Source organism: Emydura macquarii, unplaced genomic scaffold (genome assembly GCF_026122565.2).
Source record: "Emydura macquarii macquarii isolate MOO-44397 ecotype Brisbane River unplaced genomic scaffold, CSIRO-AGI_Emac_v2 contig_1027, whole genome shotgun sequence".
Classification (NCBI taxonomy): Eukaryota; Metazoa; Chordata; order Testudines; family Chelidae; genus Emydura; species Emydura macquarii.
The window spans coordinates 14,096,660-14,121,088 of record NW_027131164.1 but is presented as its reverse complement, the minus strand read 5'-3'; the positions used below and the strand labels follow the sequence as shown (position 1 = coordinate 14,121,088).

The 24,429-nt window shown below is 38.0% G+C and overlaps 1 protein-coding gene across 8 annotated transcripts in view; it reads right to left on the bottom strand.

The window, feature by feature from the left end:
• Positions 1 to 24,429, bottom strand: part of KIDINS220 (kinase D interacting substrate 220) — a 175,681-nt gene that overhangs the window by 117,085 nt on the left and 34,167 nt on the right. For all 8 annotated transcript variants that reach the window (XM_067544798.1, XM_067544800.1, XM_067544797.1 and 5 more), the window contains exons 8-17: positions 22,507 to 22,704; positions 15,787 to 15,885; positions 12,679 to 12,777; positions 11,819 to 11,917; positions 9,817 to 9,994; positions 8,961 to 9,125; positions 7,441 to 7,620; positions 5,494 to 5,659; positions 4,079 to 4,230; positions 1,373 to 1,662 (exon numbers count right to left, since the gene is read on the bottom strand). In XM_067544798.1, the coding sequence (XP_067400899.1) occupies positions 1,373 to 1,662; positions 4,079 to 4,230; positions 5,494 to 5,659; positions 7,441 to 7,620; positions 8,961 to 9,125; positions 9,817 to 9,994; positions 11,819 to 11,917; positions 12,679 to 12,777; positions 15,787 to 15,885; positions 22,507 to 22,704 (1,626 nt within the window). The remainder of the gene's footprint in view (positions 1 to 1,372; positions 1,663 to 4,078; positions 4,231 to 5,493; positions 5,660 to 7,440; positions 7,621 to 8,960; positions 9,126 to 9,816; positions 9,995 to 11,818; positions 11,918 to 12,678; positions 12,778 to 15,786; positions 15,886 to 22,506; positions 22,705 to 24,429) is intronic.

Sequence of the window (24,429 nt, the reverse complement as noted above, 5' to 3'; positions counted from 1 at the left end):
TTCACATTGATTTTCCTCTTTAAAAAAAAAAAAAATGTAGCTAAGGAATTTAAGCCCCATTTTAATCCCATATTAGAGTGCAACCAGGCTCCTCCATAAGCAGCAGCACAAGTAAATGCTACCACTTTTATTATCACGTGTTTAACTGGCCTTTAAAAATTGAGTCACTCTCTCACTGGCTTCATTTTTTTCTTAAGCAAAGACACTGGATGGCAAATAACTGACAAGGCTCAAAGTTATGCATGTGTAGTTTATTCTTTATTCCGTGAACTTTGTGGTAAAGCTTTTATAATTATACTGAATCTTAATAGTATCTGAAGCAATTGCTTTTACCACATTATTGCAGGCCCACCCCACACAAGCCCTGAGTAAATTAATGTAGGCCAGGAGGGGCCTATTAACCATAGATGTTGCAGCTGGAGGAGAACCAGGGATTGGCAGATGAAGCCCAGCTGGGGGAGAAGCCAGGACAGGATTATAAAGCCAGGAAGTAAGAGCTGGAGAGCACTTCAAGGAGGTCTGCAGTCACTCCCTAGAGGGAAAGGAAGTTGGTCAGGAACAAGGAGGAGATCTAGGAGGTAAGTAAGCCCTTGGGTCCTGCCCTGGAAGGTAGAGTCTGGGTGAAATAGTCACGTGGAGCAGAGGAATGTCCAGTGCTAAACCCAGAGACAAGCAAGGAAATAGAGAGGTACAGTAGGAAGAAGCCCAGGGAAACAGCAACAGGGCCTAAGTCTGAACAGACCTGGATTGCTAGTCATAGTGTCCCTGGGCTGGAACCTATAGTAATGGATGGGCCCACATTTGTATACCAGCCACTGGGAAAATGGCACAGGACCTGGAGACATGGAATGGAAGACTGTCTGAGGCAGCATCCAGATTGCTTATCTGGTGTAACTTCGTTACACTGGAGGGAAGGAGCACTATATATTGACATGACTGAAGAGCCAACTCTCAAAGATGGAGCACTCTGAGCCCCAAGAGAAAGAGGGGCCATGGCTTGAGCAACCAATGAAAGTGGCGCCACAAGAGATGAGAGCTAATTCCCAGACCCAACCATAGGAGAAGTGGCCTGTGATGAGGGGGACCCCTTTACAAGGTCATTTAAATAATTCACTGTCTAGAGTATTGTGTCTTTCTACAATAAAGTAAAATTTTCAGTAAACTGAAAATGTGTTTAGTCAGTCAAGTAATCCTTGGTTGTATAGACAGCTCATATGCATTGAACATAATTTTCAAGAGGAGAGTAATGTTCATTTTTTGAAAGCTTGTTCTATGTTTGCGAAGCTTGGTTTGATCAAATGGATGACATCCTATTGTAAGAGGATATTGTTCTCCTTTGTGTTAATGAATGATTCATAATATCAATGCTTACCTTCATGAACCCTTCACTTTTCAGTTTGTGAAGCTTGGAAGCAGCATTATGAAGACGTTTTCTCTGGGAATTTAAGACTGAGTCCATTACTTGCCACCATGTACGACAGTTCAGGATAAAGGCCAAACCAACAACACATGCAACTGATATCAGAATAGCATTCACCGTCATGTTCTTTGGATCTACATTAAAAATGGCCAGCAGTGTGATCCCAGCAATAATGCAACCCAGTATGAAGAGGAAGATAACGAAGGATGGGAGACAGCAGGTTTTTTTCCATTTCTTTTTACCTATAAAAACATTAAAATAGTTATTGGATGTTACATGCATCTCTAAATTTTATGTCCAATTTAATACAAATGCTCAAGTTTGTAAACTTTGTATTTGACTATAATACTCTAAAAATGGTGAGCTAAATTTGGCCAAATTCTTGAAAACTATGTTGGCTATCAATCCTGCATTCAGTTTGCAGTTTTTCTTGTAGAAGAGATCATCCTGTATGTGGGTGGTCTTCATTGTGAAACAGGCTGATAGTTTCTCACAGTGAGAAGTCCTGGGCTCTTATGTGGAGTGGAGGCAGTCTGTGTTCATGAGTTCTGCAAAGTCTGACAACACTGCTTCTATGGCATAGGAAAGATAGGATCTCTGCAGGACAAGGCCATAGGTTTATAAGGATTTCTTGTTCCGAAGTCTTTCTGTCTTCTCGTTTACACTATCCATGCACAAACTGCCTTTCTTTCACTTTTTTATTTTCATAGAAGTAGCATTGAAAAAACTATTTCGGTTTTCATTAATATTTAATCTCAATAGTTATTTATTATGTTTATTTATTAAGCACTGACAACTGTTTGCTCAAAGCCTGCAGAGTCAGTGAATGTGACTATATACATACATATTATTGGATTAATTAATTTTCCAAACCCTGCCTTCCCTTTTGTGTGATCAGTTTGCAAAATTGTTATGTGCACAAACAACAAATTAGATTACTAATTACCTGCTCTTAAACTCAAATCTGACAATTAGATATTCACTACTAATAAAACAAAAGAGTTATAGAAGTACTAAGTGGCAATCTAAGCCACCATCTGTGATTGTCATCCATGCCCTCCTGCCTAGTGAAAGAGTTAAGAATATATAGGACTCTTTACTAACACGATTCCTCCTGTGAAGAAGGAAACCTTCCATCTCGGAGTACGATGATCAAGAAGCCAGCAAAAGTGTCTCCAACTTTGACAAGTGCTAGTATCCTAGACTCTGTCTACACTTACCTCCAGGATTCGGCGGGAGTTACGCAAGCTATGCAAAAAGCTTACATAATTCCCATCGATTTCTCTGCTCTTCTTCTACTCGCTGTCTTCACTGCACTGCGCCAATGGGAACCGTGTTCCCGTCGACAGCACTATGCCACTTGCAAAGGTGGTCTTATTACATCGATTTCTGGATCGACTGAGCGGGTCTTCACTGTAGCCGTAGCCCTAGATCCTTCTCGGTAAGGGGTAGGAAAATACAGAAATAATTGTTTTTGTTGATGGATTATCCTCTTTTGTCCATTGCCAAGTGGTGCAATATCGGCACTTCTGCTGATTCTCCCGATTGCATTTGATACTAATTACAATACTCCTGTCTGATGTCTGAGATCTTGCAGGGATGAAATGAAATTCCTTCTACTTTATCTCAGACCAAACCCAAGGGGTAACAATGAGCAACTGTTCCTTCAATCTCCAGAGGTCTCACTTGTGGGATTTCTCAAGGCTCAATCCTCTTCCCATCATATTCAGTATCTATATGAAGCCACTGTGTAAAGTGGAATAAACAGCACAGCTGAAGTGCCAGCAGCACACAGATTACCCCTACTTCATCATCTCTATCCTCAGTGTAAACAGCATCATCTACCAGCTTCCTCAATGCCTGGCCAAAAGAAGCACCTATATGAAAGAGCACCTGGCTGAAGATGAACTCAGGCAAGATGGAGGAAATGCTTGTGTGAATTGAGAAGTACTTTGAAGAACTCATCATTTTCTCAATAACCCATTCTGTTGAATATCTTTCCCTCTGACTGTTGAGGTCAGTCAGCAGCTCTGGAGGGCTTTTTAACTCTTCACTGCTACTGGACGTACAAACACCTATGGATGAAGAGAGCCCACCCTCTTCCATCTGTGGTTAGCCCCAGAGGCTAACCACAGATGCCCCACTCTTGTCACAACCAGAACTAGCCACAGTGATCTGTACTCTTGGGATTTTCAAGCTCAGTTTTATCTGTCTATTATTCCTAGGAACAGGAATTAAAGTCACACATCCTGAAAAACCTACAACTGGAAAATAATGCAGAAGCCTATTTGCTGATCAACACAGGTTGCTGTTAACCTATCTCCCCAATGCCCTTTGCTATGTACTTGTCCAAAAGTGGTGTGGAAAATAATTGCAACTTCGAATGAGCTTCTACATAAATATAATTTTTCATAAAAAATCTCAACTATGCTCAAGAATACATTTTACATGTAGCTAATAGATTTTTTTAATATAAAAAGATTATAGAAAAACAATAGTTTTTCAGCTTATTTTAAGCAGTGGTCTAACTTTCTACCTGAATTTCTACATGTCAAAAACTTACAAGTTAGACAAACAATATACTGATGTGAAAAAACAGAACACTTTATAACTGCAGTGAAATGGAAAAATCAGAAAGGTCAATGGGGTAATAAATACCTTGTGTATCTTCTGTCTTGAACACTCGAAAAAGCCTTGTTGCTAAGAAACCAAACTCCCTTTCACATGCATCAGAGAGGGTAGCAATCATCTCAGCCATTGAAGTTTCTCCCCCTACACTGGACAATCTATTGTAGTCTGTAAACAGAAATCTGAAGCAAGACAAAAAGGACTTGTATCTTGTATGTAGAACTTTTGGCTAATGGAAATAAAATCTTCCTGTGCCCCTTGAACTGAAAGGTACCTTTTTCACATGCTGCAGAGAGTGAACGTTTAATCATTTAAATAAGAGTTTTTCTTTAAATAAAGTATACCATTGCTCTTATATCAATTTAGTCTCTCCCCCATTTTCAACCTTTCCTGTGCCTGCCTCCTTCCAACTCTTCCCTCCCTATTTCTTATTTTAGCATTTGATTTATTGAAATACATGTCTCACAGTGCAAATATAAAAGACCAATATAAAAGACAAAAACAAAAACCAACATTCTGCAGGATCCTCTCATATGTATGCAAGATGAAAAATACAAAAAAAAGAAGACAATACAGTATCAGTATTTCATCAGTTTCTTGGTCAATTAAAAGGCAGACTAAAATATAAGCTTCTAATTGATATACATGTATGATCTGATTGCAGTAATAACGAAAAGTAAAAAATGCATAACTAATGAACAAAGGATCCATATCAGCCTCTCTGATGTAAATATACTGAAAAGTATATACATAATTTTAAGTGGTACATGGTCATGCTGGGACTACTTGAAACTTTACTAGGATTAATCAGTACATGCACTTGGTAATATAGCAGCTATTTTATCCTGAGATTTACTTATGTACCTCAGGAAAAGGAAGAATAAAACTAAATTATAACTCCAAATAATAACATTACAATTTTTAACCTAAATTTTATTGCTATGAGGTAAATTGGAGTGTACAAATTGAGACATCGCATAAAGTAATTTTATTAGCTCCTCAGTACAGCATAAGGAACTTTATCAGTAATTATAAAAGTGAGGGTTAATATTTGATATCTTAGCTAGGAATACAAATACATACTATACATGTGAATGTGATTATTAAAAAAACTATTCATATATATATAAATAAAATACTTAAACTATCAGAAGAAAAAGCTTAATGCTCCTGTTGCATATTTCATGTGATTTTTAATATGAACAAATCTTTCATGCTTATCTTAGTAACAATTTTTTTTCAAACTGAAAATTTACCGTTATCTTGATCTATAGCTACTTTTTTTTCCTTACTAGAACACAAACAGTTCTTTGAAAGAGAATAAACTAAACATACTTAATCCTATTAGATTCCTACTTCATTGTACAGTTTGCAGATTCTTACAAGTGTGAAACAGAATTACATATGAAAGAGAAAGATAAAAGTACATATGAAATAACTCTAACCTGACAGGTAAAGCTTTAGTGGTTTGCTCTGGTAATTCTGGTGGGTTCACAAACATCAGTTTGAGAAGCAGCTCCAAGTACCCAATATGTCTTGCCAACCTTGTACTTAACACCCAGGCCCAGTTCCAGCTCTCTCCTTCTCTTCGACCACCAAAGTAAATCACAGCTGTAATAAAATACTTTCTTAACATCTCAATGTAAAAAAATAAAGCCATGGAAGTCTGAACAAATAACACCTTAATACTTATCAAAACTTGTAGAACTGTTGAAGCCAAGTGGCTTAGTTGTAGTACTTGGAATTGTCATGAAAAAGAATTAGCCTCTATTCACAGCCAGTTCCACATTAGTGGTCTGGATTGTGTTGTGGAAGCAGTTATCTCAGGCCACAGAAGTATAATGGCCTTGTTACACCCAAAAGTGGCCCCAGTGAATAGCAGTATTTCTGGATTCCCATGTGAGCCCTGTCCAATCCTTTTTGGTCACAAGAATTTTGATCACAGCTGCAATGTAACCCTCAAGATTAAGGGGATTTTAAAGCAAGAAAACAAAGGTGGCTCTGAGAACACTGTCAAGTACGCAAGGGGACATACACAGAATGTCAAACTCAGAATTTTGAAAGAAAGTAAATGAGAAACTGTTTCTCTCATTTTATTATGGAAATGCCAATCATGACTCCATAGTTAAGTAAATAATTTAAGTTTCAATTTAAAACGAACTAAAAATGGGTGCCTCAAGAAATTTAGCACTAAAACCATTTTTTTCTCTTAATAATGGAGTTTTTAAAACAGACTCTAAACTTTCCATATAGTTAAAAATTGTTGAAATCTTGTGCTTTGTCTATGTTTAAAGAAATTAAGCTGTAATAAAGCTATGGTCTTAACAATTTTATCTACCTGTTATGATTATAGACTAAAAGAGGTTTCAGCCAATAGCTCAGGTAACTTATAGGGGGCAACTGTGACACCAGCAGTAACTCAACCTTTCCTCTCTAGTTAATGTGCATGCTGCAATTCAATTAACTGATATGAGTTAGAAGAGTGAAAGTGAATGTATGTCAAGAGTTCTCATTCATAGATTACTTTAGCTGCCAAATATCTCTGTACTGGCCTCCACTATTATGATCTTGGAAGTTCTGTGGCTTCATGCTAGCAAATTAAGAGTCAGATTCATCAGTAACTCTGGCTCCACAGATGCAACCTTAACTCTGCCCTATAGTGATAGTAAGCAATAACCATGCAATTATGTTTAAAGCATATTAATGTCTGGTCTCAGATTAATTTAAACCAATTTTAAAAAAATAGTTAGTTTTTAATCCTTCCTGTCCCCCTCATAACATATCATTATATATCAGTGTTACAGGTATTTGGGTGACTTAAACTGGGCATTTCCGCACTTTAATACACATGGGCATCTTTTAAATTTAATTTATCTCTAAATTTCCTGGATTTGCTATGCTGGTTTTGGTGACAATTACATTGTATACTTAATTTATTGATATAAATATATATTAACTCCATCTTAATACATTTTTCCAACTGTTTAAGTATTTTTGCAATTTTTAATCACAGCCTTTTTTAATCATTTGAAGTACTGTTTGTTTTTAAAACTGAGTCCTACACTTTTAAAACCTTGCTACTGTCTGATTATTAAAAATCTTCTGTTAAAAACTGAAGTGAAAGTTAAGATATGGGAATTGAGTTAATGACTCTTTAGTTATCAGCTACTGTTGTAACCCATATTAGTGAAGCCAAATGCATTGTTTCATTGTTCTTACTAAGTTTATCTTCCATTTTTATTAAAAACAATGAAAATTAACACAGTTTTCTTTATATTTTTTTGCAATTACTTGATTTTTTCCTTGAAGCATAGCATTTACTTATGAATAAACACTGAACTCTAAAAATAGATAGAACCAGTATGTTGTATATGAAGTGAAAACAGACTTACTAAAGAATATGTATAGAACTGCTAATAAGCTCAGTGCCACTGCTATTCCAAGCATTGTGTTCACTGTGAAAACAAGCAATAAACCCAACCCTCCGCACAGCAAGAGCGTAAGGAATACAATAAGCCAAGAGAACTGGAACAGAGGTTCAATCTGCTGTCCTGCAAAAGTTTTCATTTCATCTAGAATAGAAAAGCATAGAGAAAAGTCATAAAAATATACAACTAAGGTTGACACTAGAAGAAAAATAAATCCCTGTGCACCCGTCAAGGAAATTGTGCTAGAACCCTGATAACAACCCACAAAGAATGAAAGCCATTATACCATTATGTTATATATTTATTTCTCGTTTTCAGTTTAAGGTCATATAAATGAGAATTCCTGCAACATGTATTTAGTATCCATTGAATGAGGGGGAAAAAATTATGACCTAGTTTAAAAAAACGACTGAGGAACAGCTAGCAAAGACTAAGAACAAACAAAAGTTCACCAAAGAGAAAAGTTAACTTAGGGTAGATATTAGCACCAATAATGTACATTACTTATGTTTATGATGGGAAGGATAAGGTGGATAAGTGAATGGATATATCTGCTCAAATAATAATTATTTAAGTTATTCAAACAGTAGAAATTGTGAGCAGATATGAGTAAATCTGAGTGACTGGGCATTAGGATGATGAATTAAATTGAAGAGATCACTATAATACATCTTAGAAGTAAGATGATATTTTAACTTTTATGAATTAGAAGGAACATTTCAAAAATATTTAGGGGGACAACCTGGAATTCTCAATAAGCAGCAGTAATCTAAATTGTAAATAAGAGTTTACACGTATTACAAAGAGGATAGAAAATATGATGGAAAATGTTTAAATGGTATTAAATGAGTTCATGATGATTCTCTCTTCAACTATTGCATTCAGCCTGATTACATGCTCAAAAAGTTGACCACTCAAATAAAAAGGTCCAGAAAATGGTGAGGCAAATGACTAGAATAATAAAACACCTATATAAGAGAATTAAAATACCAGAAATTAGTTTTGAAAGATAACTAGCATGCTGGGTGATGTATGTAAAAAGAGCAAATAACATCATAGAGCAAGACAAACATCCATCAGTATTCACCCTGTCCTATAGTACAAAGATACAATGAACTTAATTTAAAGTAACATTCTAAACTAAGAAAATGAAATACTTTCAACTCAACAGAATTAGCATGGGTATGGGATTCACTGCTGAAGGAAGCCTTGCAGACCAATAAATTAGCAAGATTTAAAAACTGGTTAGATATTGTATAAAATGTACAAATTTATGGCATCACTAATAAATTAAAGATGATCAATCCTCATGTTTTATATTTCCCCTGCCTGGTGGGTGCAGTATGGCTTGGAAGAGTTTCAGAGAAGAGTTATATTATCGAACAAAGAGACAACATTGTGGACTACATGGACTAATGGTCTACTTCAGTGTAGTAATAACTCCTATGTATCTAAACATAAAAAAAAGCTACATCATATGTTACCTTCCAGTTTTTTGAGCAAAAAAGATTTCCCACTTCCCCATTGGGCATACAGCCCTACACAGATAGGTGGCTGCATGGTTGGTTCACTGAGAATATCAGCCAAGGCACTGCTATACAGATCATAACCCAGCATGTCTCCATCAGATTCAGTAGGAGACAAATGTCCTGTAATGTAAATATAATACAATGTAGAATAATTTCTAATCAAACTATGTTTTTTTCATGTTATATATTTCACACAATTACTTGAAATCATGACATTCACTTGTATAATAAATAATTCAACGGAAGAACAAAAAATCATTGTTTTTGTTTATATATTCTGGCTCAACTAGATTTCAACCATAAGTGTATAAACAGTATAGTAAGAATGTAGGAGATGGCTCATAAGAACTGCATAGTTGTCAAAACTATTAAGATTTAGTATGCAAGGTCTCAATATCCCAAAGTCAGAGCAAGTTAAAGAAAATGAATTCCCCTCAAAAACAAGAACTAACTATAGCCAAAACCAAATGAAAGGAAATCAGTGTTTACATATCTCACATTAGTTTCCTGTTCAAAAACAAATGACAAAAGATTAATTCTAACTGTATTAAGGTTCTGGAATAATAGGATTTTCCTAGCATATTCCTGCCAAGCTCTAATTTTCTTTCTAGATCACCACCTTTCCCCACATCAAAAATATACATTTTTAAACTATACACAATGTTCATCATACAACGGGATAAACAGAAACATGGCCTTAGAAGATTCTTCTAATGCACTTAGTTATTTAGCCCTTTAAATCTGATTAGAAGCTCTATTCCCCTCAATCAGCAGATATATATACTTAAGGAAAAGAAATGTTCATACTTACTAGCACCAAATATCTGAGTTAAAATACTTTTCTGGTGGCTACAGTCAATGTTGTAAGGTGTCTCTCCAGCTTTGTTGGGTCTATAAAGCAGTCTGCCATCTTTTGGATTTCTTAAAAGCAGTTCTGCAAGTTTACGGCTTCTTCCACGAATGGCAATATGAAGTGGAGTATCTCCTTTCTGTAATTAAATGAAGTGAGAGCTCTAGTAATAGCAATGGGTGTTAACTTTAGGAAGTGAGATTCTGAATGTAATGCTTATTCCAAAATATTACCTATGGTGTAGTTCACCTAAACAAAATATATTTAAAAAAAATTTTAATGACATAAAACCCTCCATTGTACATGCTCCCTAAAGTAACATTGAAAAAATTCATCAAAAAGATAACATGTAGGCAAGGGAGGAGGATTATAATAGTAAAAAACATTTAAAAAAATTCAGCTATTTTAAGTAGTCTCTCTCATATTTTAAGGCCCATGAAACCAAAACATCAATCTACTAGTAATTTCAGACACTTAAAAATCAGTTATGCTATTTTCTGCTGTATAAAACTGTTACACTTACAGCTTTAATTAGGAAAGTGATCTCAAAGTCTTAAAATTTCCCATAACAACAAATCAATACCACATTAATTTTGTTATTCATTATTATTTACCTCCCAAAAATGTGTTCTGTGCTTTACAGATGTAAAATAAAACAAGCCTCTTTCCCACAAAAAACTTGCAATGTAAATGGACAACATACAGAGTAAGATGAAGAAAAGAGTGGAAAAAAAAAAAAAAAAAAGCAAGGTTGACAGCAACAAAAAAAAAAAACCCAAAACACACAGAACAGGTTATGGGGTTATTATGGGCAGTAGAGGACATCATGTTAGTTCTCTGACTCATTTATTTAATTATTTTTAAGAGTATCAATAAAAAACAAAGGACACTGATCTAATCAGAGAGAAAGGAGACAGAGTTGGCCACATGGTTTTGTCCACCTCATCACTGTTGGTCCTCAGGTTAATGAAATTGTGTTAAGATACTTTGGGCTTATTTTGAAATTGCTTGCCCAGACTTGCACAGCTGGCAGAATCAATTAGCACTTGCTTGTTTTCAACATTTTTATTGCTTTTGTGAAATTCCTTCTTATGCATGAGTGTGAAATTCTACTTCTACTGCTGTATATCACTGAAGACAATACAAATTAACACTTTAAAAGTATGAATGTTAATGGACGGAACCTATACTTTTGTTTTCTAGTGTTCTGATCAAGCATAACCTGGTCAACTTACACATATTGTGACAGTTTGGGGATATGTCTGTCAGCTTATGAATTGTATTCTGTTTTGTGAATTCTATTTATGACTGTAACCTTCATTGTAGATCATAGCACCCATTTTGTAGCACAGACACCTAGTAGACAGACTATGCTTTAAACTATGTATAAGAAGCTGTGACAGAACACTCAAGGGCCATTAACACTGAATAACTCTAACCTGCTGGAACAATGTGATATCTACCAGCAGGTCCTTTGACTTTGAATGAACTCTCTAGGCAGTTTGGAGGGGAAGAGGGCTATTACTGCAGTGCCTAGGAGCTCAGCCATGGACCATCACCCCATTGTGCTAGATGCTGTACAAAGAGAAAAAGAGAGACAATCCTTTGCCACAAAGAGTTTACAATCCAAGCATAAGACAAGAGGCAACAGACGTATGCAGACAGACAGAGAGTACAAGGAAACAATGGGAGTTTATTGGTCAGCATGATAGGCTGTGGCCTCAGCATACCAGCAGCCCAACCATTGGTAGAGCTCATGTTGCTTACGATACCATGGTGATAGCTGCAGCATAACAACAAAAATAAAATATTGGCTATAGGATGGAGAAGTCCACAGATTGCTCCCAAAAGTCCCAGATTGCTCCTATCTGACTGCAAAAGGCTCTCATGATTCACTACCTAACCTGTGTACAAAACTAATATGATTAGACATGCTATAAGTAAGTTATCAAATATTCTTTACCCTGTCTATAGCAGAAACCTTAGCTCCTTTATCCAGCAGAAGCTCTACTATTTCAATATTTCTCATCTTGGTTGCTTTTATAAGAGGTGTTTCTCCATCCTAAAAGTAAAAATTAGAAGAAAATGTATAAAAATAAACATAAAAATCTTCATACATCATCCCTATTGACCAATCATGATTAGGAATGTTTTAACAAATTAAATCCTTTACTTTTAAGAGAGGACATTTTTATAAGTTCTAGAAACATCACTACATAAAAACAGTGCTTTCCAACTTTTCTCTTAAAAAAGCATTCACTATTCAAACACACAGTAAACTGATCAAAAGCATTCAACATAAGCAGTGTAAACTCCTTTCTACAAACACTTTATTACACAATCCAAAGTTAGCTGCGTTCATAAACAGTTAAAAAGAGAGGGGGAAGCCCTATAATATGGCTACCAGTGTATTTGGGGGGAAAGTTAAATCATTCCTGCGTAGTGTTCCATTTTTAATTCCTGTACATGCTATGACTGACTGTCAGAGCTCAAGTTTAATACTTATTAGCACAGTCTCTCCTTCTCCCTCACCACATTCACTGCCATTCACTTTACCTCAGCAACACCAGCATCACCAACAAGAGCCTCTCAGTTTCCCTAATGAAGGGTTCTTATTGAGCAGTGATTGATGGGGCTAAAGCACTGACTATATAGAAATATAAAGAACGAAATTAACCAGTACTGTAATAGAATGAACTGTCTGCATTGCTAACAAAACTGTAATTTGGTATTATGGTCTCAAATCCATTTAGGAGGAAGACAAAAAAGAAGAGTCTTAGAATAATAAACACACCATCTGTGGTTACAATCCCAGACACTCACCTTTGTACACATTTCAGTATCAGGATTGCATTGCAAGATATCTCTCACCATTGTAGCATTTCCTTTTTCAACAGCCCAATATAAAGCAGTTTTGCTATCCTAAAAAGAAACAAATAATCTTGGATTTACGCAGCACTTTTCATCCAGCAGGATCCATTTTATAGACCATATGGAATAATCACTATTTAAAGTTGCACAGCAAAATTATACAACACTTCAGGAAAGGCCGAGGACACTACCACATCCAACTAAAACTTCAGTGGATTTTGGGTAAGCAGAACATAACTCCTTATACCAGAATTTGTCTAGAAAATAGGAGTTAACACCAGTATAAGGCACCAGGAGGATCTTTAATTACACAAAACGGTCAGGATCTGTTTTAAGTACCATCCAAAAGAAGGCACTTTCAACAACACAGCGTCTCCTTACACCATGCTAGGGCATTGTTTCAGTCACAACTCAGAGGGAAACGTACTACCTATGGAAATATTAACACCATTTCTTGCAGATTGCTAGGTTTTCTCTGATAGGTTTTACAATTCAAGTATAGAAAAGGCCCAAATTTTCTGCACTTGCAAGATCAGAGATCTTTATACTGAGTTTTTAGATAGCTATGAAAAAGAAATTGTGATCAATAGCATATAGTCAGCCAAGTAAATTTCATTCTGAAATGTGATTTCAAGAGCTAATGAACAATTCAGTCCCTCCCTTCACCCAGGCCTGACTTGCTGGAAGCAGTAGGGCAGGGGCAAATGGGGAATTCTCACAAACTGTGATATTACTGGGGTAAGGAAGGAAGCCTTCAAAGAGACTGATGTGCCAGGCAATCTGATTGGCTGGTTCATCTCTATGAGGAGTGAGGACCACCAAAGATGTAATGCACGGGACAATGACAAGAACAATGCTGGCCAGTGCCCTGAATGGTGAGTACCGCAGCAACAAGAACTTCAAGCCACCCTAATTTGTTGGCCACACACTTTGGTGACTGTATAAGCACATCCAGGACATGGGTCTGACTTCTTGTGGTATTTTCCCCACTCACTCAAGTTCAAGGAAGGGCACTGATGAGGAACTATCTGTTGGTCTTGCAACTAGTTCATGAATTGGGGGCTAGGGAAGAGACATAAGGGTTCTATTATGTCATTTGCTATTGTATATGAGTGGTATATTTCTAGTTGTAAACATGTTTGGATTGGTATGGTGCCCAGCCAACTGACCCTATTCTCAAACTTTTCTCCTGGAATTCCTCTGCTGTTGGTGGTTGGTACATCCAGTCACAAAAGTGGCTCCATGCCCGAGGAGCCTCACATCCTACATCCACCTCACAAAAGAGTCCCTAGTTCTTTCTTTGCACGTGTAAAAGTAAGTAGAAGTTATAGCCAGCATCAAGTACCAGAAGCAAATGTAAGAGATTGGCTCCGGTGAGTAGTTCAGTCCCTGGCTATGTTGTGCTTAGGCAAAGCCAAGGGGTACCACATTTATGGTCAAGGAAGGTCTCCACCATAAGGCAGTTAGTTTATAGGTATTTAGTCATTTTGTTTAGTGTGCTGGAGGATACACTGAGAAGTTTGGCCTATTTGTATGGTCTTGGGTTTAAATATTTAGCCAAAATAAATAGTAGTTTTTTAATATTTAGATTTAAAATTTGGTCTACAAGCCATACAATTTCTCCAGGCAGAACTTGGGAAAAAATCCACTTGTTTAGTCACCCAAGGGAAGCATGAAGCTTTCATAGGCAATGGTCATCAACTTTTGCAGAATCAAAGACTTTCTTTAAAAATAATAATTTTCTAGCCCTTTTGCCTGAGAAGATAACCTGATAAACCTCCAAAGACTAACCATGTATGAATCAATGTAGTGTTGTCTAAGTCTGCCCACAGGCCACTCCAGTATCTCAGCTGTTCATTATAGCTTTAGCAAGCTACAACACAATGAAAAATGATCTGCTTTAGTTTGTTTTCACTGGCAGTAGTTTATGAGCAGAGAATCAAGTCAGCTTTGTCCCACTACTGCTTATGAAAGCTCTGACCTGCATCAGAAGGTGTTCAAGGAAGACCTAAAATCAGAGACTTAGAGAAGGGGGTTAAGCAGTGGAGACACAGCCTTCCCTCTTCATACAGCAGCCAAGCAACTAAGAGAAAATTTTCCATTTCAATTCCAGCTGCTTGAGGATGCTGAAGGGCTCCAAATTTATCAGACATGTACTAGCCAAAAGCTGATATTAAAAAGATGGAACCCCCCCAAGCAGGATCCAGTGACAGAATGCTGAAAGGAGGCCTAAAAACACCCCTCTCCTTTCACAGCTGCTGGGGGAGACAGCTTGACTTCTCATTTGGCCATTGTACAGACACTGGGGCACCAAATCTAGTCTGTTTATGGCTAGTAGGTTTAGTGTTCTAGCAAGTAGGGCATGGGTGCTTTACCACACACCAACATATAGATGGTGGTGATAGGTTAAAGAGTAGAAAAAACGATTGGATGTGATAAGTTTGAAAAGAGAAGTACAGTATTGGAAGAGAGGCATTAGTGGGAGAAGAAAGGAGATACAGAAAACATGGGAAAATTTAGAAAAAAAGTGAGGAAAAGCAGGATGTGAAAGAAAATGTAACAATAATTAATAATAATGCAGAGTATGGAAAGAAAGAGTTGAGGGAAGCCAGGAAGGGAAAGAAATTCTAACAAAGCAAGAAAGATGTTGGGACTTGGACTGGTCAAATAGTATTGACAACAAATATTATTCAATGAATTTCACCAATATATTTAATATAATTTATTCAGCAAATATCATAGGGGAATATTGGTGAAATGCTTCCAATATATTTCAATAATAAATATTTTTCTGCTATTCAACTAGTCTACTAGATAATTAAAAGTAAAAAGTTGGTTGACAATTTATTTTTTATTAAATAAAGCATAAAAGTTTTATTCCTTCAAACTGCAAGAGCCATGTCAAAAGATTTTTTTTTCCTTCATACTAATTAGTAGGCTTTGTCCTCTGGCCGGCAGAATGTGGGAAATTTTTCAAGCCCTATTTTTCTGGAAACTGTACAATTCTCAACTTCATATTCCACCTAAGGAACATAACTAAATCAACATCATTGTACTTACCTGACCTCTAATGTCTATGTCAGCATATTTATGTAGCAGGGCCCTCACAATTTCAACATGACCTCCTTTAACAGCCCCAATCAACACAGTGTCTCCGCTCTGAAAATAAATTATATGATAGAAAACAGGAACAAGAAGTTAATCCTCCTTCATTTGATTAAAATCATTTACCAAAAGGAATAGATAATATTTTTCCTGAAAATCACATTAGGTGACAAGTTATTGCCTATGAACGTATAAATCATGTCCATTTTTATTCAATCTTTATATAATGAAGTTCAGATTACCTTGTAGTAGTTTACAGTGGGTTAAGTATACTCAGATAGTAGAAAAGGCTTCCATTTTTCAACAAGTATTTTTATTGCAAAGAGGTCAGATGTTAAGCATTTGAAGTAAAACAATCATGTACAAAAGTTAAGAGTACTATTACAGGATCAAATGTTTAAAAAAAAAAAAAAGCAAGCATAGAAAAAACAAGAAAAAATAAAGATGGGAAAAGGTAATTTTTTCTTGCTTAATTCTATGTTAATTCATAGGCTATGTCTACACTGCAAAGTGAAGTCGACTTTCTTAAAATCGACTTTCACCCGACGATTTTTAGAAGTCGCTAGAACGTGTCCACACCACGCTCCTTATGCCAGGCTCCTGAGTCCACACTCACCACGCTTGTGTCAACATTCAAAGCAGTGCACTGTGGGTTGCTATCCCACAGTGCAACTAGCTGCCGGGGCTGTTGGGACAACTTTCATTGGCCCATGATGCAATGCTCCTTTACCCTCCCTTCTTGCCCCAAAGAAACAGGAAACCGGTTTTCACGCCGTTTGTTTATGCCACGCACTCGCCATTGCTGCGGAGACATGGAACCCGCTCAACTCTGCACCATTATTGCGAGCATCACAAATACATCACAGCTTATCCTTGAGTATTTTCAGAGGAGAGCGAGAACCCGAAGCACAGACAACAGTGATGTCACTGAGGCTGCCCTGCTACAAGGCATCGAACAGAACAATTCCTGATTGCTGCAGGCCGTAACACATCATCTGTAGTCCACGGAGCGCCGGCTCTGGTCCTGCGAAACAAGCACAGACTGGTGGGACCGCATCATTATGCAGCTGTGAGATGATGACCAGTGGCTGAAAAAAAACTTTCGTATGCGAAAGGCCACTTTCCTCGAACTTTGCGCAGAGCAGAACCCCTCCCTGAAGCACGTGAATACTCACTTGAGACAAGCTCTGACGGTGAAGAAGCGAGTGGCCATCGCTCTGTGGAAGCTGGCAACCCCCGACTGTTACCGCTCAGTTGGGAATCAGTTCGGAGTCGGTAAATCTACAGTGGGAGTTGCCATGATTCAAGTGTGCAGGGCCAATCAATAGACTTCTGTTACAAAGAGTAGTGACTTTGGGAAACACGCAGGACATAGAGGACAGGTTTGCCGTGCTGGGGTTCCCAAACTGCGGGGGGGCCATCAATGGCACACACATCCCTGTCTTAGTGCCTGCACACCTAACGACAGAGTACATAAACCGCAAGGGGTACTTTTCCATGGTGCTGCAGGACCTTGTGGATCACAGGGGTCGTTTCACCGACATCTATGTGGAGTGGTCTGGAAAGGTGCATGACATGCGCATATTTAGGAACTCGGGGCTGTTCTCTAACATGCAGGCAGGCACTTTCGTCTCGGAATAAAAAATTCACATCGGGGGTGTGGAAATGCCAGTAGTGATCCTGGGGGATACTGCTTATCCCTTGCTCTCTTGGCTAATGAAGCCATACACCGGGCATCTTGACAGTGACAAGGAGCATTTTAACAACAGGCTAAGCACTTGCAGAATGGTGGTGGAATGTGCATTTGGGCGTTTAAAGGCCACATGGAGAAGTCTCCTTACTAGGTTGGACATGAGTGAAAAGAATATCCCATCAGTTATATCTGCGTGCTATGGTCTTCATAACGTGTATGAAGCGAAGGGTGAAAGGTTCCCCCAGGGTTGGGCTGTGGAGGCAGAAAGACTGGCCGCCATTTTTGAACAGCCAGATGGCAGCAATATGCTCAGAGCCAACCGCGGAGCATTTTGCCTTCAGGAAGCATTGAAAAACAGGTTTTGCAATGAGATGCAGTAATGATTTCTTTCTGTATGTTTTGTGCCTTTGCTTACCATCCCCCCAACCATCAATATCAGTACCCTCCAAAGCCGTCCCCAAACAAGCTATGAATTAATAAAGAGATGTATTGAAATGATGCAAAGTTTTATTTATGAACATTCAAGTCAGTGGGGGGGCCAGTGTTCATTCACAGTCTCAAGGGATAGCCTGGTTGCTTGCAAGACAGCTGTCAGCATGGCCGCCACTGCTTTCTGCTTGCCTCCACTGGAGTGGAGTGCACCACGTACTGCAGCCTGGCCATTCTTCTCCAAGACTGCTTGGGAGGTGGGGAGAGGCACGGCAGCAAAGCCATAGGCGGAGGAGTGTCCTGGAGGGGCTGCAGCGGGACTCTCTCTGGCCACCGCTCCTCCTGAAGTTCCACAAGCCGCCTGAGCACGTCTGCCTGGTCGCGCATGATTCGCAGCACCTCCTGTGTAATATTGTGATCATGCTCCTGCATTGTTCTACGATTCTCCATGTCCATGTTCTGGGACAAGGTCAGCCGCCACGCTCGGAGCTCTGTCTCAGCAGAACGTGGAGGCGTTCATGAGCTCGCCAAACGTTGTCCCTCAATTTTTTTTCCCCCTCTTTCTGATCTGCGATAGTCTTTCCGCAGTAGTTCTAGAGGGGGCTGCGAAGGCCAAGGTGTCTACAGAATCAAAAGGAATGCACAATGTTGCCATTGTTAGCTGACACAGAAAACTGAAGCAAATGCAACAATGTACAAAATACTCCCCTTAGTGTGCACAAGGATAAGCCAGACCCCCATTCCATGAGGAGCTTCTCAGAAGGATCAGCTGGCTGTGCCATTACAGAGATGGTAAGCCAGGGGCACTTTACTCTGCTACAGAGAGGATTAATTATCCCCAAAGAGCTCATTTCAAATGCACTGTATGAGAGGGCTGACCAGGTGCCACAGTTTCATTAAGATGACTGTTTTGGAACAAGGTGGCTACAGTGTTGCTGAGGCCAGCAAGGGCCAGTTAATAGTCTCATCAGATACCGTGGCAAAATTATTTAAGTGACTCAGTAGCCCAATAAAAAGGGGACTTGAGAGGTACAGGATACAGGCTGTGTAGCTTGGGTACTTTAAACATGCACCATCTTCCCTAGGTGACCATGAACGATATCAGTCTCCTGAGGGTAACGCATAAGGAAAGGGAAGATTTGCTGCACGCAGAGGGGTACCGAGCTGGCCCTTATGCTGCTATGCTGTGTTCCGCCATGATTCCAGCTCACTTGATTACAACATGGCACAGCAAAGTATCCTCCGTGGAGGAAGAAAGAAGGCTGCCCTCCCCCAAAACCTTGTGCAAAGGAGAACAGATTACCTACATGAATGTTTCCTTGAGATATCAACGGATGATTCTCGGAGCATACCTCTGCACATAAATAATCTGTTCCAGGAGCAACCACCCAGTAAAGTCCGCTAAACCCCTGAAATCTCCTCCCCCTCCCCCATTTAAAAGGGCTAAGAAGAAGAAACAACTCACCAGATGTGCCTTCCCCAGGATCATTATTGCTGTCCTGTGTGTTGCTGGACTGCTCTGGGGTCAGGAATAGGTCCTGACTATCTGGGAGAACGGACACCCTGCTCTCCTGCACCCTGCTCTCCTCATCCCCCTCCTCGTCCACGGAGTCATCATTCTCCCTGGACTGGGATACCGTGGAGGTATCGATGCTGCGTGGTGGCACCATGGTGGGGTCACCGCCGAGAATTGCATTCAGCTCCTTGTAGAAGCAGCATGTTGTGGATGAGGAGCCAGAACGGCTGTTAGCTTCCCTGGCTTTTTGATATGCCTGCCGTAGCTCCTTGATTTTCACACGGCACTGCTGCGCATCCCTGTTGTGCTCCTTCTCCAACATGCCCTGGGTTATCTTCCCGTAAATGTCCAAATTTCTTTTGCTGGCTGAGCTGAGCAATAACGGACTCCTCTTCCCACAGACCAATGAGATCTAAGACCTATGGTCAACTCCATGCTGGAGCGCGTTTGGGCCTTGCAGTAGCCATGACGAGTTCAGCTACAAAGCTGTCTTCACGCTGGCTGCACAGGAAATGAAAATTTGAATTTTCCCATGGCATGAGGGGAGAGGCCATTTCCGGTTTGTGTGGCCATGTAATAGCAAAGCGCGAATGTCACTACAGGACATTATGGGATACCTCCCGGAAGCCATTAACGTCAAATTACGTTATGCTCTGTCTACACTGACACAAAATCAGCCCATTAAATTCGAATTACATGCTACGCCACTTGCGGAGGTGGTTTTATTAAGTCAACTTTTGCCGCGCTTTAAGTCAACGCAACTACCGTGCCAGTGTAGACGCAGGCTTTAGGAGATTGACGTAAGTGACGTTACATCGACCTCTGTCGCCAGATAATACCAGGCCATAGATATAATGCTGTACGCAAGGAGCTGATTCTGGTCTCAGTTACTCCAACATAAATCAGAAGTAACTTCATAGAAGTCTCTGGAATTACGGGTGTACAATTTGAAGGATAAAGCCTAGAATCCAATTTAAATGTTGTTATTTAATATCTCGCAGTTCACAGAACTAGTAATTGTTATAACATAAAAAAAAATGAAGCCATGAACTGATATGGCATGTCTAATTTTTTTTTCATGGTAAAATAGAGAAAATAAAAGCCCTCAGTAAATTAATCAAGTAAATCTGAACATAATCACCATTTTGTATAAGCAGTCTAAGGGCTTGAATTTGAGTAAGATCTCCTTCCAGGAAGCAACATTTTAAACCTAAATACTGTAAGTCAAAATACTACTGCTAATGCTTCTACTATTCACTATTTTAAATCCCCCTGTGTAATATTGGTTTCATTTGCAGTGACAACCTAATCAAGATTTTATTACTCTACCTTGACATTTTCTTTTATTTTTGTCAGAAGTAGTTGACCTGAATTTGTACCAAAAAGGAAAGGGAGGGGGTATCAGAGAGCATAGTACAAGATGAAGTATCCTTTGGAACTGTGAAATAATTATTCTACCACCACCACACCTCACAGATGTGGGAATCAAATCAGAAAATTTAAGAATGAGGAGTTCCTATCCCTTCCAATTAGAAGTCACTACAGATCTGGTTCTAGCAGAAGTTAAGAGCATTAAGTATTTACTTTATTTCTGTAAGTGTTTGAGACTGAAAATTTTTCATGCTACATATGCAATCAGGCACATACTGCAGTTTAATACAAGACTGTTTAGGAGACACGAAGTGTATATTTAAGTGTGGAAATCAATAGTGGCAAAAATATATACTTTTTTAATTCTGGCAGCAATCTTTAGGAGTTTTTGTTACTGAACCAAATATATTATACTTTAGTATTTAGCAAAACAAAATCTTAGCTTTCTAATGGTACAAATCAATCCCTACTAACTCTGGCAAGCTCAAAGGTATCAGACCTTACAACCGTCTCATTCTGATTACTATCTTTCTCCCCCCCTCCCTCCAACTGAATTCTAATCTGATTTAAGCCTCTGCTACCAACAAATCCATTAGAGCAGTGGAGTCACAACATAATGGTAGCATAGATATCATTCATTATAATCATTACTTGCTGCTGTAAAATGATTCTAGCATTTTTATGCATCAATTTGACCTATGCACTTTCAAACTTTGTTCTAGTTCTAGAAAAGAATGCTTATATAAAACACTTTGATCTCCAACTATGACAGCTTGTGAAATATCAGATGCTAAACTTCTATCACAAATGAAAAGAGAAAAAACAAGATGCTAATCCAGAATGACATGACCAAGTTCCACTACTTCGACAGTGCTAGAAACACTTCAGAAACAATGAAAAATGCTTTTAGGGCCATTAGATTTTTCTAAGCACTTGCTTGTCATGCCAGAAAAAAGTATGATCTCTGTTAAAAATGAAAAATGCATTGTAAATGCAAAGAAAGTGATCTTCTGGGAAACAATATTTATTTAATTAACATTAAGGTTAGAAAGGACACCCTGATAGCTTATTCTCAACTCCTGAATAACAGAAGCCATAGAATATCAATTAGTAATTCCTGCAATAGAGGTATTATTCTCCACCACCACATAAATGAATACTGAGTTCAATATCTTATGTCTGATTTACAGCATCTCTTCTGGAAAGACACCAAAAACAAAAAAGAGCATCTGTTAAGAAGCTCAATTGGATGTTCCCAAAGTGCTCTGTACTGCTGTGTTAAGTCAGGCCCTGGATGGATTTCATGACTCTTACAAACCAAGCAAGTTAGAAAAAGGCCTGCTGCAGAGGTGACATTAGACCACGTATGCATTAGTGACAAGTGGTAATGCCAGAAGAATGTTAAGACTTTCTTTAGCTCTATATAAATAGCTTCTTCCACCCACCCTCCCCACCCCCCACTCCACTCCCATCAAGCATGGTGCCTGTAGCGGATTTAAAATGGCAATAAAAACATCTGCCACCTCATGGAAGAAAATTAAAAAATAAACATGAAAAAATATAGTATACATGATTCATCACACCTCTATGCACTGCATAAAGTTATTCAGGCTAATATATCAGGCATATGTTTGAGACCAACTTTACCATCAGTCTACTTACTAACCCTATCAGGAATGTTCACGTAAGTTCCTGCATCAAGTAGATCCTGCACAATTTCGGTATGCCCCTCCTTCGATGCAATCATCAAAGCTGTATTTCCATCTTTATCCGTTAAATTTACATTTGGGTTTCTTTTCAGAATTTCCTTTACTGAGTCAGTGTAACCACCTTTTACTGCTACAATAAGTGCAGTCGTAGAGTTCTAAAAAAGAAGAAATTATTACACCCTAAATAAGGAATACAAATATTTACAATACCTGAATACTGCAAGCTATCTAGAGAAGAAAGAAAGATTTCACAGGAAAGCATCAAATACTTTCTCAAGCATTCAAATATCAGCACATATTTTATTAACTGTACAGTATATTGTAGTAAGTACTTTATAAAGTTTAAAAATAAATTAAACACTATCATGAAGAACTTTCCATATGCAAGTGTTAAAACCTAAAGCAATTTGTCATAACGTCTGAAAAAATATGAACTGTACCATCTTTCTGCAATATGATGAAAATCTTATCAACTAGTGTATTATCAGTGCACTGAATACACCAACTCCATTTCAGAAAAATAAATTAGAACCACTTTTTTATTTATTTGTTTACGTAGTATGATTTACACAAACTCAGAATGATTTTTTTTGGGTCACTTTGAAGTCAGAATATTACCCTCCTCCAAGCACTTGAAGGATGATCTAGAATGAAATGTTAATGATATAGCAAACTTTTCACCAGCGACTAGATTGTAATACGCTTACTTTAACAAATATGCTTCTTCTTAAGCAATCTCATTGATTTCAACAGGATTATTTTAGAAATAATTGTACTACTTTTCAGAGTAAGGGTATCACAATCTAAATATGAATAATATAAAATGTTTCAATGATCAGAAGAAGGTTGAAAGGTTTTTTGGCGGAGTAATTTTTGTTTTTTGTAGTGATTATTTGCAGCACCCATTTTAACCTGTATAATTAGAACAATTTAAATATTCATTTTCATTAAAGAGCCATGTGTTATGAAGCCAACGGAATTCCTGTTTTACTAATTTAGGGCTGGACTATTATTTCAGGTTGTCGTGCATCAACAAAGTGTATATTGAGAGAGTACACTACTACTTAAATTCAACAGTTGTCTTCATTAAAGCACAACACTATCTGAATTCAGGATGTAATTCATTTACATGAATTCTTAGTAACTGTCAGCTTATTCTATCACATTAGGCCCCAATTCTGTAAAAAGAATTGCTCAGGGTAGGGGTCTGCCTGTATGGTTCCTTTGCAGGAATGAAGCTTTACAAAGCCTGCTGCCATGTGTATTTAATATAAATATTAAGCATTCTTAGGGAATTTTTACTGATCACTTAATGCAGAGTTGTCACTTTTCTAAGTGAACTACATTATTTTCACTTAAAATATCAAACAATCTTCAGTAAAGATTTTAAAATAAAAACAGCCTATCCGTTATAAGACAAAATAAGCAAATAAAACCATAAGTTTTACACATATTATCTAGAAGACATGAAGAGTCACAGCAACTTTTATTTATATATATATATATATAAGAGGATGCTTTATCCAAGATTAATTATTCAAATGGAATCATATGATAGGTGCTTGGCATATCAAGATGCTGTTTATCACAAAGTTTTGACACAGTAGTTAAATCTCCCCTGGGAGTCCAAAGATTATGTCTAAGATTTCCAAAGGGGTCCACACCTCCATTCAAAATGTTTAAGGGGTCCACAAATGAAAAAAGTTTGAAAACCACTGGTTTAAAAATTATACAGCAATGTCACAGCTGACACTATGAAATCCATAGTCATAAAAAGCTCTGATAGTTCAATTAATTTCTTGTATGCTTTTCTTATTAGATCTTTAAAAATAAACTGCACAGAGATAGAGCAATAAATTGCATTTTCTTCATTGTCAACA